Genomic DNA, 12491 nt, shown 5'->3' with positions numbered 1-12491 from the left:
AAGCAGGTTGTTCCACTGGTTAATTGTTTAACTGTCAGGAAATTTCTCCTTAGTTCTAGATTGCTTCTCTCTTTGATTAGTTTCCACCCATTGCTTCTTGTCCTGCCTTCAGGTGCTTTGGAGAATAGCTTGACTCCCTCTGTGCAGAAGTTTATAGATGCACCAAGTTCAAATAATGCTAACTAACAATCATGAATCTGCATCTACAGAGGAAGCTGCGTTCTTCCAAGAATTAAGGCATTTTCCCGATTAACTAAGGTTCATAAATTGAAAAGGTTTTCAATTTATGTTCTAAGTCTATGTAATACTGGTAAGAGTTCTGCGAACCAAATTTCACAACATCACTCACAGAACATTATAAATACAAACAAACTGAAGGAAATGTATATAACAATCTCTATAGAATCAACAAATTGTTATAATTAAATCATTTCTTATGAAAGTACATACATGCAGCTTTGGGTTGTTTTTGGGCCAAACCATACTTTTATCAGCCAAGCAATGGTATAATTTTCCTTAAAATAAATATGTCAACCCTGGAAACAGTCTCTGCTTTCCCCTCATTTGATTACTTTTACTATATACTATTCACAGTCTTCTTTTGGAGCGAGTCCCAAAAAAAAAATTCAGACTAACATGTATTTTAGGTTACTTACGATTGGTGAACACTACAGTTGTAAAATACAAAATCCACAGATGCAAACTTCTTCCCTGTCTCTTTGGACTTAAGATAGAGCTTTACCACTCGCTTATCACCTAGAAGAAAGCAAGCATACAGATCAGAAATCAACAATTTGGTGACTGGCATGGACATCTGTGAAAATAAAGACTTCTTAATTTGACCAGGTTGGAATAAATTCAGTTCTGACTGAATTAAGAAATAGTCTCAGTGAATACCAATGACATAAGAAAACATTAATCATGGAAGAACATGATCCATTTAAACCACTTTTCTTCTTTCTAGATAGCTTTAATGATTTAGAGAGTAAGTAATCTTGCTTAGTACAAAACTAAAAAAAGCTGATGAAAGACTATGATAATAGATCTTTAACTGCCTACTGCAGAATTTATATTTGACATTTTCCGTGTTACCTCTCTCTCAAGCCAATGTTATATCTTAAAGGATTTAGATTTCTCTATAGCAAAAACAACCCGAGTATCTGAGATCAGCCTAGATTATACTATCTGAACTGAAGACTAAATTATCTGCCTCCCATGTAGGGACAGAAACAATGTATTTTTAGATAGTGCTTTTTATTATCTAGAGCAGGGATAGGCAACCTCGGCTCTTCTATGACTCATGGACTTCAACTCCCAGAATTCCTGAGTCAGAGCATCTTTCTCAACCATGGCAGCTTGAAGTTGTGTGGACTTCACCTCCCAAAATTTCTCAGCCAGCATTGGGAAAATGGGAATTCAAGTGGTTGTTGAAGTATACATATCTTCAGGTTACCAAAATTGAACAATTCTGACCCCAGAGAGAAGGATTTTGTAATAGAATAAAACTATTATCGGTATTTATTGTGGTTCTACTTTGTATAAGTATGTGAAAATGCACCCAGGTTCAAAACAGTGAGATTATAAATATCTACAGATATTTACAGAAACACTGTAAAAACAGAAGACACAATTTTAAGCATTTTAAAACAGATTACATAATGTATTCCATGTTTCCATCCTAACAATAAACTACACAGACTGACTCAATTTTTGTATTACTTAAATATTTGTTAAAAAAACTCAGTTCCCTAAGTACATTGAGTTTATTCTATATTTAACTGCTGCAGGATGATGATGTGATATTAACTCACCTTGTCCTCTGGTAATAGGTATGACATCTTTTGTAGATGGAGAACTACAGTAGATTCTGCCATCTTCAATGCGGCTTTCAGATTCAGTGAAATCTTCAAAGGAACAATTCACACCAGCCAGGAGATCAGGAACATTCCAGGCTTGCAAAACCAGCTGACAGAAAGACATATAGAGAAAAAAAAAACAGTGATCTTTTTGTTGTTGTTTTAAAAAAGTGGGTCTACAATAAAACCTTCATACTTCACCATCCTAAAAAAATATACTGACATAGTTAACAAGACTATATGGAATTTAAAGTAAAATGACCCACCGGGACTTCTGACATGGTGACTGATATATTCTTAGGCTGAACGGTAAGTTGAACACACTGGTGCAGATCTGAGGCAAAACGCTGGTGTTCATCAGCTCGATCACAACGCTCCTTCCGAGAACAGCTGTGAAACAGCAAAAAACAATATCTATAAGACTGTGGTAATCTTTAGCTACAACTAACAATGTTCTCATTATGTTGCTACATTGATGACTAACGGCATGCAAAGACCTATTTTATTTTCATTTGCTAGTTCATTTTAGTTTTATTTAAATTCTAGTCCACCTTTCATAACTGCTTTGTCAGTTACAATTGAAATGGAATAAAAGTTGCTTAAATAAATGAGAAAGCCCTTAATGCTATTCCTACATTACACAAATAATAAAAGAGACCATAAATATTATCAATTGAAAACATGCTTCACAATATGTACTGAAACTTCTCATTCAAATAGTCACTGAAATATTTATTTGGTAATTCAAGTTATTTTTGTATATTATATTTTGCTCTTGAACCCACATACATGTTTGTAAGTAAACTAGCGCCTAGGTCACGATGGCATGCAATGATGGGTTTTATGCATTATTTTACTAACATTAAAATTAATCTTAATGAGAAAGGAGTAAATGAAACATTTTACAGTGTTATATTTTCTCAGAGAAAGCCTTAATGATAGTACAAAAGTCTACTCTTAGAAGGTTATTAAAATTTATGTTTTACCACAATAAAATGTGAATTGTGAGAACAAGTTTTATTCTTCTGTTTTGGTTTGCTTGCTTAATTAAATCTCAATTTTTCCCAACCTAGATGTTATTACTCCTTAAAGTTTAAATCACTATCTTTATGATGGGATTTTAATTTCATCTGCAATTGTGTATGGATTATTAATGATGTAACACAATAATGTAACAAATACTTACTGTGCTGAACAGCTTCTTAATATTCAGTGTTTGTACAAATGCTTGCAAGAGTGCAGTGAGTTTCACATGCTTTTGCATTTGATCTTTCAAAACCACTACATGATAAGTCATAGAATAGGAAATAGTTTCAATGTGTATTTCATCCAATATGATAATTATGGATGAAATCCTTTAGAACTATATTAGCTTATCAGACCTTTATTTTTTTTTAAAAAAAAAAGAAGGAAAGATAATTCATTCCATTATCAAACCTATTGGTTATCTAAAAGCTAAGAGAACATTTCTAAAGTTACAAAATGTCTTGTAATTTGAACTAGTTGGTCTGGATATTATAAACAACAAGCTCCTTCATCTTTGTAACAGTTTTTCAAACATGCAAAGACAGATACCATGATACCCTGAATTATGTCTTCTCAGAATAAGGATATGCAATGTTGACTTCCAGTTAGGTGTCGTGGTATAATGGACGCAGGAAGATGGGGCTCCGTCTTCCATGTTCGATTTTGCCCCGCTGGGGACCCTAAAAAGGGTTGAAAGTCACCCAGAGAGGCAACGAAGGAGGGGACCCTCATCGACCACAGAGGGGCAACAGCCCTTCTTCTGGATCCAAGGAAGCCCTCCAAACTGGCAGGGGAAAGACTAGCTACATTTGTGTGGACAGTCAGAAGCTTTATTTAAGCTGACAACTGAAGATAAGGATTAACTAGCAATTTTTGAGCAATGCGGATGGAACTGGGTGAGACTTTATCCTCTTTTTATGACCTTAATACAACTCTCCTGGAAAAAAAATGCCCAAAGAATCCTCCCCGAGGAGGGGGGGAGGTTTTGCCCCGTTCCCTCAGAAAAAGAAAAGCAGCGAATTAATTGCTTTGGGGGAAAATAGAGAAAATTACAAGATCAATTTGGAATTAATACAGATATATAGCTTTGAAATTTGGGACTAAAAGTACCTTTGAGACTTTTTTTTAGAAAAGTTATTTGAAAGTCTGTAAAATAGGCTTGTATTTGGAAAGCTGGAAGACAGTGTCAACAACATCTAGTGGCGAATCACAAAACCACAATTTATTATTCTTAAAGGAAACTTGGCTTGAAGTCCGGACTTAGATAAGACTCTTTGTTGTTCCTGAAAACTTTCACTTTTTCAGACTGCAGCTGGGAAAAGGGAAAAAACCCTCTTGGGCTGCCTATCTGTGTTGGGGACCCTATTGGACTATAAAGACTACATACAAAAACAAAATGGGTTTTCATACTTAGTCTCAAATGTAAAAAACCATCTTTAACACTTGTTTCCGAAGCTCCCAGCTTGATATACCAACAAAAAATATGTTAATGAATCTCAGAAATAAATTATTTCTATGCTGAAATCAATCCAAGATTGATTTCAGGATGAGACTAAAAATAATGCCAATGAGATAAAAGAACAATTTTCTAACCTAAACTTACAAATCCAGACAATGACTACAAAGAGGGAACTAGTAACCCAGAAAACAGTAGGAAAATTAGAAGAAATGGATCCAAAGATGGAGGACCTAAAGGAACGAATTAACAGATAGATACAGACAAATGAAAAATTAGAAGATGCAGTGATAACACCAGAAATGGAAAAGATATCTCAACACATTTGAGGATAAGGAAGAAGAGCTGATCGAACGGATGATAAAGCTGTTAGGAGAAATGCTAAATATTGACAAACAAGAAATGAAAAGAAAAACTGAAGGAGAAGGATAGAGGATGTTTAATGAATATAAATGGGTTGAGCGTTCTTCCAAAAATATTTCAATCAAATTCTCTTCCTCATTCCAAACAATATATACAAAAGCAAAGGAAGAATTACTTGATGATTCAAATGTACTGACTTGGAAGGTTATTTGGCAAAGGAAGAAAGCTAGAGCAAGACTGAAGAAAATACAGGGTTTTGACCTATTAGATGGGATTTTATACTATTAAACAGATGTTTGAATATGGTTAAGAAAATAGATAACTGTTAGAAATAAAGGTATTATACTCAGAAGGATGGATTTGTAATTAGAATATTATACTTTGTTGTGAGATGGGAAATATGAAAATTCTAAAAGGGTTTGAATATGAGAAGCTTTTGGTTACCCAAATATAATGTATTGAGAAAATTGATAGAGATATTTTGAACACTGATGGGAAATTAAAATTTTAATATTGATTGAACAGGATATTGATTGAACAAATGGATTTTAAGTGCAAATGCAATTGAGATATGTTCTTGCTAGAAAAGATATTATAAACTGACACTATCAATATTATGTATAATACCAGAAAAATGTGATGAAGATGTCTATATTTAATTGTATTTGTATTAACAGTAACAAAAATTGTATTTGCCCAGTGTGGAAAACTGCATACCACCGGAAGAAGATAGCATCAAGAAAGCACTGGATAGTGTAGTATTGGAACTAGACTGAGAAAGTTAATATGTACCACTGAATTACCAATGGATCCAGACAACATGTCGTTTATTAAGTACTCACGATTGTAAAATTAGAAAATAAAATATGTATAAAAAAGAATAAACATATGCAATGCTTACAATCTTTCAACATATTCATCATCATCCTCCAGATATATCTTAGATCAACATTCTTCTTAAAATATGACAGCCAAAACTGTTTTCTTCACTACACAAGTGGAAGAAGTCAACAATAAGAGTAACTTACTAGTTAAGTTCTTACCTAGTAAGTAAGAATAAGAAAGAGTAACATTGAGACTCTGCCCTGTTCTGTGACTTGTCATAAAGTGGTTTTGTAAAGATCAGCAAGTTCATGGCAGAATCAAAATTCAGTTCTCACTATCTGTATGACACTGATGATGCAACATTATACCTGGGCATTTTTAGATCCTTTTTAAAATTTCTGTAGGACTCATCCTTTAATATCCTACCCTAATCAATTCTATGCTCTTCCCATCTCATGTATTGTGGCTTTAATGGAGCTGGAGTCCTGCTTCAATTTCCTTTGAGCCTAACAGTTCATCACACTCATTTATGCTCTCGATTAAGCAACTCCAAGCAATTCAAATAAGCAGCTGCAAATATTCCATCTATTTCATCAAAGGCAGCCACTCCGCTGCCCCCATAGCACTGTTCTATCCAGGTATTCTGCCTCCATTAATAAGTTTAAATGGGTTTCTTCAACTTCTCCTCCCTGCATTTGTGATAACATTATTTCATTATAGAACGCATTTAATTAAGCAGAGGGCAATATAGAATAAGCAGATACACATGCACCTTTCAAGGTCTTAGTAATCTCAATGATTTATCTCCCTAGCAAGTGCCAGCATGACACTGCACAATGGAGTTTCTGAGCCACTACAACATTCCACCTATATTCTTGGGATGCTTCAGGGAAAGAGATGTCTTTGAATTTTAATTAAAATGCTCCACATGGCTAAACAGTCAGGACTCTGTAGCTTCTAACAATTTTCCCCCCTCAAGCCCAAAGAAAATCACCCTTTTAATGTCTTTCAATTATTATTTTGCCCCTACTCTCTTATGCTTTCATTAGTAACCCTATATGAAAGGCCCAGTTCCTGAGTTAAAGACATTGAATTGTAAGGTAGTTTTGATCAGTAGCAGCAGTTGCACATGATCTTCAAAGAAAACCAGATTAATGAGTTTAAAAAATTATGTCTTCTTCATACTATTCCTCTGCAGCTAAAACAGGGTAGAGCTGATTCCCAAGAATATTCCCTGTTGCCAAATGTTCCTGCATTGGCATCTCAGCACTGCCCCGGTTCAAGCCACTTTCAATTGAAGAATCTTAACTTTTCCAGTATGGCAAACCAGAAGCATTGTGGTGCCTGCATTTGATGCATCAACCAATATAACTGGAAACATTTGATAGCTACAAGTATTGACATTTCATGCTGAGCAATCAAATTGCATTCATAAAGTCATTAGGAAAATTTCTTTAAACTATAGACAAAATAAAATATTTTCAAGCAGAAAGAACTAAATGTGCTACATTAATGCCATTACTCCCACCACCCTCCCATTTCCCATTACTACAAGTAATTCAATGTCTAAACTCATTACATATGCATAGGGATGTACGTGTGTGTATATGTATCACTGTTAAGTTGCTGCACATCCTTGCTAAATAAATAAACCATGGACAACTGGTCTCAGGACAGCAAACTATTTGGGGGAAATGCACAGTCTGTGTCAATCTATGCTGGAATGAGGGTGACTCCTGCTGTGTTTCAAGATAGTAAGTAGAAAATTTAGTCCTTACCACCCACACATCAGAAGCTGCCAATGCAGTAGACAACTGGCAACTCAGAGCTGGCTGCCATCAATCAGCTTTATAGCATAAAGCATTTACCACAGAGGCAAGAGGAGACTAAGTATACATATCAGACATTGAGGTTTACTTCTCTCAGCTTGAAATAAAACAGGTGAAGCCTACCAGCAATTCTTTGCTCTATTCCCCACTGTGCTGGTTTCCACATTCATGCAAATCAGCAGGATAAGGGGTTCCTGACAACTACAATGGGCAGAATTTTTAACCCCTATGAAAATTTGCTGCGGTGTCCTACCATAGGAGATTCAAGGTTGAATATACATGACAAGCCTATTCACTCAAGCAAAACAAGTAATTTTCCAAACATTACAAATCATATGATAATATGGCATCCTTATCTTTATCTTAGTTATAGTACTTTTATGAGTATGCACAGCACTTCAATATTATTATTGCAATCTTATAATAACTCCATAAACTCAGTGTTATATAAACACGAAGAGAGCAGTGCTGCACTAAAAAATAGCATTTTTCCTGAGTTCCATTAGACAGCAAAACTCCACAGCTTCCTCCTTTTTATTTTTTATAGACGTTAACCAAGTGCCACCAAAAACCCATAAACAGATCTAGAAATGAATTCCTTCTCTGGCTGTTTCTTCATCACTTCATGTTCAATAGTCTCTTGTTTTTGAGTAATTAGATCTCACAGCAGCAATGTGACTACTCCAAACTCACTTCTTCTTATCAAGGCCTCCTGTCATTGTTCAGCTCCATTTCTTCTACCATTTTCCCTTTCTTTTATGGGTCCTTCTTACTTTAGCACAGTGTTTCTCAACCTTGACAATTTTAAGGCATGTGGACTTCAACTCCCAGAATGCTGGCTGTGGGATTCTGGGAGTTGAAGTCCACATGCCTTAAAATTGTCAAGGTTGAGAAACACTGCTTTAGCACATATTGTTTTAACGGATTGTTTTCTGATTTAATTTAAGTTTAACTAATACGGTTATCTTTTGCTACTTTCTCTTATTTATACTCTTCAAAGGGTTCTGCCTCATGTATTTCATGCTGACATGTGCTCGATAGTAGGAACTATGATAATAAGGTGTTACAGAATGTAATAATACATTTTTTATTTTTATTGGTGAAAATGAAATTACAATTATATTAGTGATAATACAGTAAAAATGCAAATCATAGTGATTAAAATAAGAAATAATAAAAACTGTTTATCAATATAACATGAGCAAAAAACTATTTCAATCTCTAAACTTAACATTACATGAAGATGTTTTGTGCTCTCTGAGCTTAGTTATTTTCTTGCAGGTGTTTCATTACCCAACTAGGTAACATCATTAGTGTTAGGACTGTGCTAACATTGATGATATTATCTAGCTGGGTAATGAAACTTCCACAAGAAAACAACCAAGCTTAGAGAGCATGAAGGACCCCTCAACTCAACCCTGAATCCCATATTCCTTTTTGTACATGACCCTGTTACTAAATAAAAGATAAATGGTACTACTGTAACAGATTTATAAGCATTTAAAATGTCAGAAGTAAGCTTCAACAGTGGAACAGAGTTTTTATATATAAATAAAGGAGTATGGGGAATAAGAGTCAGGAGACACCATCAAATCAAACCAAACCAAACCAAACCAAGCCAAACCAAACCAAACCAAGAGACAATTCAGCATACTTACATGTTATGTAGGACACACCAACCACAGTGAGGATCTCTAGAACCCAGGCACAGTGCACATGATGCATACTGCTCACAGCTTTCCACTGGCACACGAGTCACCTGGGGGACAAGGGCTAGCGTTAAATAAAATCTTACTTTAGAGACTTTCAAGCTGCAGTTCTTATTCATATGTGAAATTCTCAGTGCTTCCTCTTTTCCCCATTTACCATCAGATAACTGAAAATAAGTCACTCAGTTTCAGCAGCTTATTTATTGGTTATTGAGGAAGAAAAAGTGAAAAATTCAGAAGCAGGGTGTAAAAAAAAAAAAAGAAGTGCACCCATTCTGGCATGGTACCAGCACTATGGAATGAGATTCCCCCTGACTTCCATGTAGCTCCCATCCTGAAGGCATTCTGCAAAGCTTGGGTCATGCTGGCTGAGGAATTCTGGGAGTTGAAGTTCCACAAGTCATAAAAGGGCAAAGTTTGAAGACCCCTGTCCTATACCTTGAGTTAGGGTGGATGGCGTCCTGTTGGGGGGTGTCGGTGCTGTTACCTGGACTTGCTATCAGTTCTTGTTCTTTTTTATAATTTGATATAATGCATTTTCCAGTTTTTTTTTTGTTATTGCCAGTGCATAAATTATATAAATTTAATTTAATATAATTTAAAAAAGGTCTTGGCTGAAACAGAGATGCACTTCTTGGCAACTCAAGGCAATTATTTCCCAACACCAACTCTCTCTGTTTAATACTACTGTATGTTGCAACATTAAGGTGTTAGTACTAAGGGGAAGGAATTATGGTTACCAACCATCTTTTAAACATTCAATTCTCCTTTGATATAGGTAATTGGGAAGGGGTGTTATGACAACCAGCTGTTGAAAAGAATACTTCATTGCTTCTGCCAGAAGAAAACACCACTGCCTTTGTGAAACAGATGGCAGCACTGAAAAAAGGTGAGGCAGAGGACTCTTTGTCTGCCACCCCAATTGTTCTCCATGGACTACACAACATGATTTCAATGCAATCATTAAGGGGGGGAAGCAATTCAGTTAGCATTGAAAGCATTCTAGAATTCATAATTATGTTATCATTCCTTCAGCTTGTTCTGCTATTTCAAAGGAAGCATACTTTTTTTTTACTGAAATCTCCACTTGACCTTTAAATAATGTGGTAAGGTTTACACTCCAGAAAGTATGCAGGACCTTGATAAGGTAGTTATTTTACTGTAGACAATTACAGCAAATATGATTACCCCCTGTGAAATTCTCCCCATCACATCTAAACATTTTACTTTAGTGGCTATTGGGAGGGGGGAGGCGCTTTTTAATCTGCATGTGGTCGTTTTGGCCTAATATTGCACCTGCCTCAAATACATAATCCTTTACAACACTTAGAAAATACTATCGTTTTCCCCAACCCATCTTCTTCTACATATATTATGTATTAGGGCTCCCATCATCACCTGCCAGCATAATTGTGTTATGATCATTCTGCACATCAGCTAGGCTGCTAGGGCACTAGCATGGGGGAAGTTCAGCCCACTATTTTTAGTGCTATAAAACCTGAAATGGTGCTGAAATGAAATAGCTAAATTTCAATAAAATAATATACATGCATTCTCCAACTGAAATACTGTAGTTCATGCTGAAATCACCTAAGGACTGATTCAGGAATTATCAGAAAAGGATCTGTCTGAACATTACAACTGAATTTTAGACATGAAAATTTGACATCTCTTTCTGAAGAGATAAGATAGTAGGTAGGAATGTCAACAAAGGTACAGAAAACCTCATACAAATTAAGTAGTTTTATATAGGGAGGAGGAAAAAAGAACAAAATGCAAATTTACTTTGCTCATGAATTAAAATAATTTTAGTCACAGTTAAAGGCAAATACCTTCAGTGGGCCTAAAAGGGTCAATGAAATACAGGTCAAACACCAAGGTTCTTTCTAAGTCCAAGGTTAATGATTGGAGACACCCTGCTACTTCATTGAGGTTGCTGATCACAGCAGAGGGAAAAGGAAGCACGTTTTTTGTGCTTTCAATTTTCTCAATATTCCACTGAGTCATTCCTGAGTCTAGAAAATTAAATTCTGGGTCTGTTAGATCAGTTTCCAACTCAGAGGAGCCTACGCATGAACGTCAGCTAAGAAGAACTGATGTTTCTAAAAGAGAAGAAAGGAAATATGATGAGGATGGGAATGGCTGAAAGGAAGATATAATCCACACCATAGACTAGAGTGGTGTGAAACAGAATACTAACAGCTGCTGAATGCATACCTGTGCCCGTATGAATGCTTTCCCAACATACATCTCTTGAAAGTATAACAACTGTATCTTCTCAACCTTTCCCAAAGTATGTGGCAATCAACTTTACTCCATTTTAGATTTCAATGGTGTGTGTTTGTGTGTTTGTGTGTGTGACATCATGTCTATGAGATAATAACCAAGCCAAGGGTATTCAATGAATATCAGAAAAAATATAGTCACACTAAACCATTAACTTTTATAAATCACAGCAGCTTCCTGGCCCAATACACCAAAATCAAACAAGCCAAATTATGTTTTCATACTCAGCTTCAACTTCACTATCATGTTTCTTCAATTTAGAAATCTGTTTTCCATAGTTCCTGGCCATATGGACAGAGCCTCATCTATGTAGAAATTAGACAGACATTGAGTGAATGTATACAGCTAAGAAGTGGAGTCTCTCACTTCATTGTTCTATAGTATTTGTGTTCATTCTCTCCTTTCATGAAAACAGAGCTACTGACTGCCACCAATTTCCACTAGACATATCTAAAATAGTTTCATTATGGATGAAAGATCGATAAGGATGAAAGACTCAAAATATATACATGTTTCTCAGTTACAATGTATTAATTTTGTTTCTAATGTAGATCTCTCCAGAAGACAGCTAGAAATATATATTTATCTGTTCCATGCATTTAATATTTTTGAGAAATTGATTTCAACAATTTTCTGGGAGCCAATGTTTGTCTTATTTACCCAAAAGTTTATCAGTTACTCTTCATTATTAAAACAGAAAAGGAAACAGACAGCAATGCCAGCATCCCTCGTTAGATCCACTCCTGGTCACAATATTATCAGCAAGACTTATATGTTACTCTTTTTATAGACAACCAGAATGTGAAATACAATCTAACTCCTGGGCAATTGGCTAATTAGAAAAGTCTGGTGTCAACTCTACAATGAACCTCGCTGAAGCCATCTTGCTCATTCTAGGTTGCCACATGAATGGGAGGGGGTGCAGAGGATTTTGCTAGTCTAAACAATAAAGTGTCCAGTGGGAACCAAGGTCATTCTATCGGTTATGTTAGAGGGTTGGGCTTTGTTTTGTTAGAAAGCCCACCAAGAGCCGAGATGGCGCAGCAGTTAGAGTGCAGTACTGCAGGCCACTTTAGCTGACTGTGTTCAGCAGGTCAGCGGTTCAAAAATCTCACCGGCTCAAGGTTGACTCAGCCTTCCA

The 12491-nt window shown here is 35.7% G+C and overlaps 1 protein-coding gene across 7 annotated transcripts in view; it reads right to left on the bottom strand.

Annotated features, from left to right (window-relative positions):
* PLXNA1 (plexin A1) overlaps nucleotides 1-12491 on the bottom strand; it is a 452635-nt gene that overhangs the window by 190323 nt on the left and 249821 nt on the right. For all 7 annotated transcript variants that reach the window (XM_039321819.1, XM_039321814.1, XM_039321820.1 and 4 more), the window contains 4 exons: nucleotides 9014-9114; nucleotides 2123-2246; nucleotides 1812-1965; nucleotides 657-756 (listed from right to left, as the gene is read on the bottom strand). In XM_039321819.1, the coding sequence (XP_039177753.1) occupies nucleotides 657-756; nucleotides 1812-1965; nucleotides 2123-2246; nucleotides 9014-9114 (479 nt within the window). The remainder of the gene's footprint in view (nucleotides 1-656; nucleotides 757-1811; nucleotides 1966-2122; nucleotides 2247-9013; nucleotides 9115-12491) is intronic.

Source organism: Crotalus tigris, unplaced genomic scaffold (assembly GCF_016545835.1).
Source record: "Crotalus tigris isolate CLP2741 ecotype Arizona unplaced genomic scaffold, ASM1654583v1 scf7180000023829.5930981, whole genome shotgun sequence".
In the NCBI taxonomy this organism is placed as follows: domain Eukaryota; kingdom Metazoa; phylum Chordata; class Lepidosauria; order Squamata; family Viperidae; genus Crotalus; species Crotalus tigris.
This window is presented reverse-complemented; position numbering and strand designations above follow the sequence as displayed.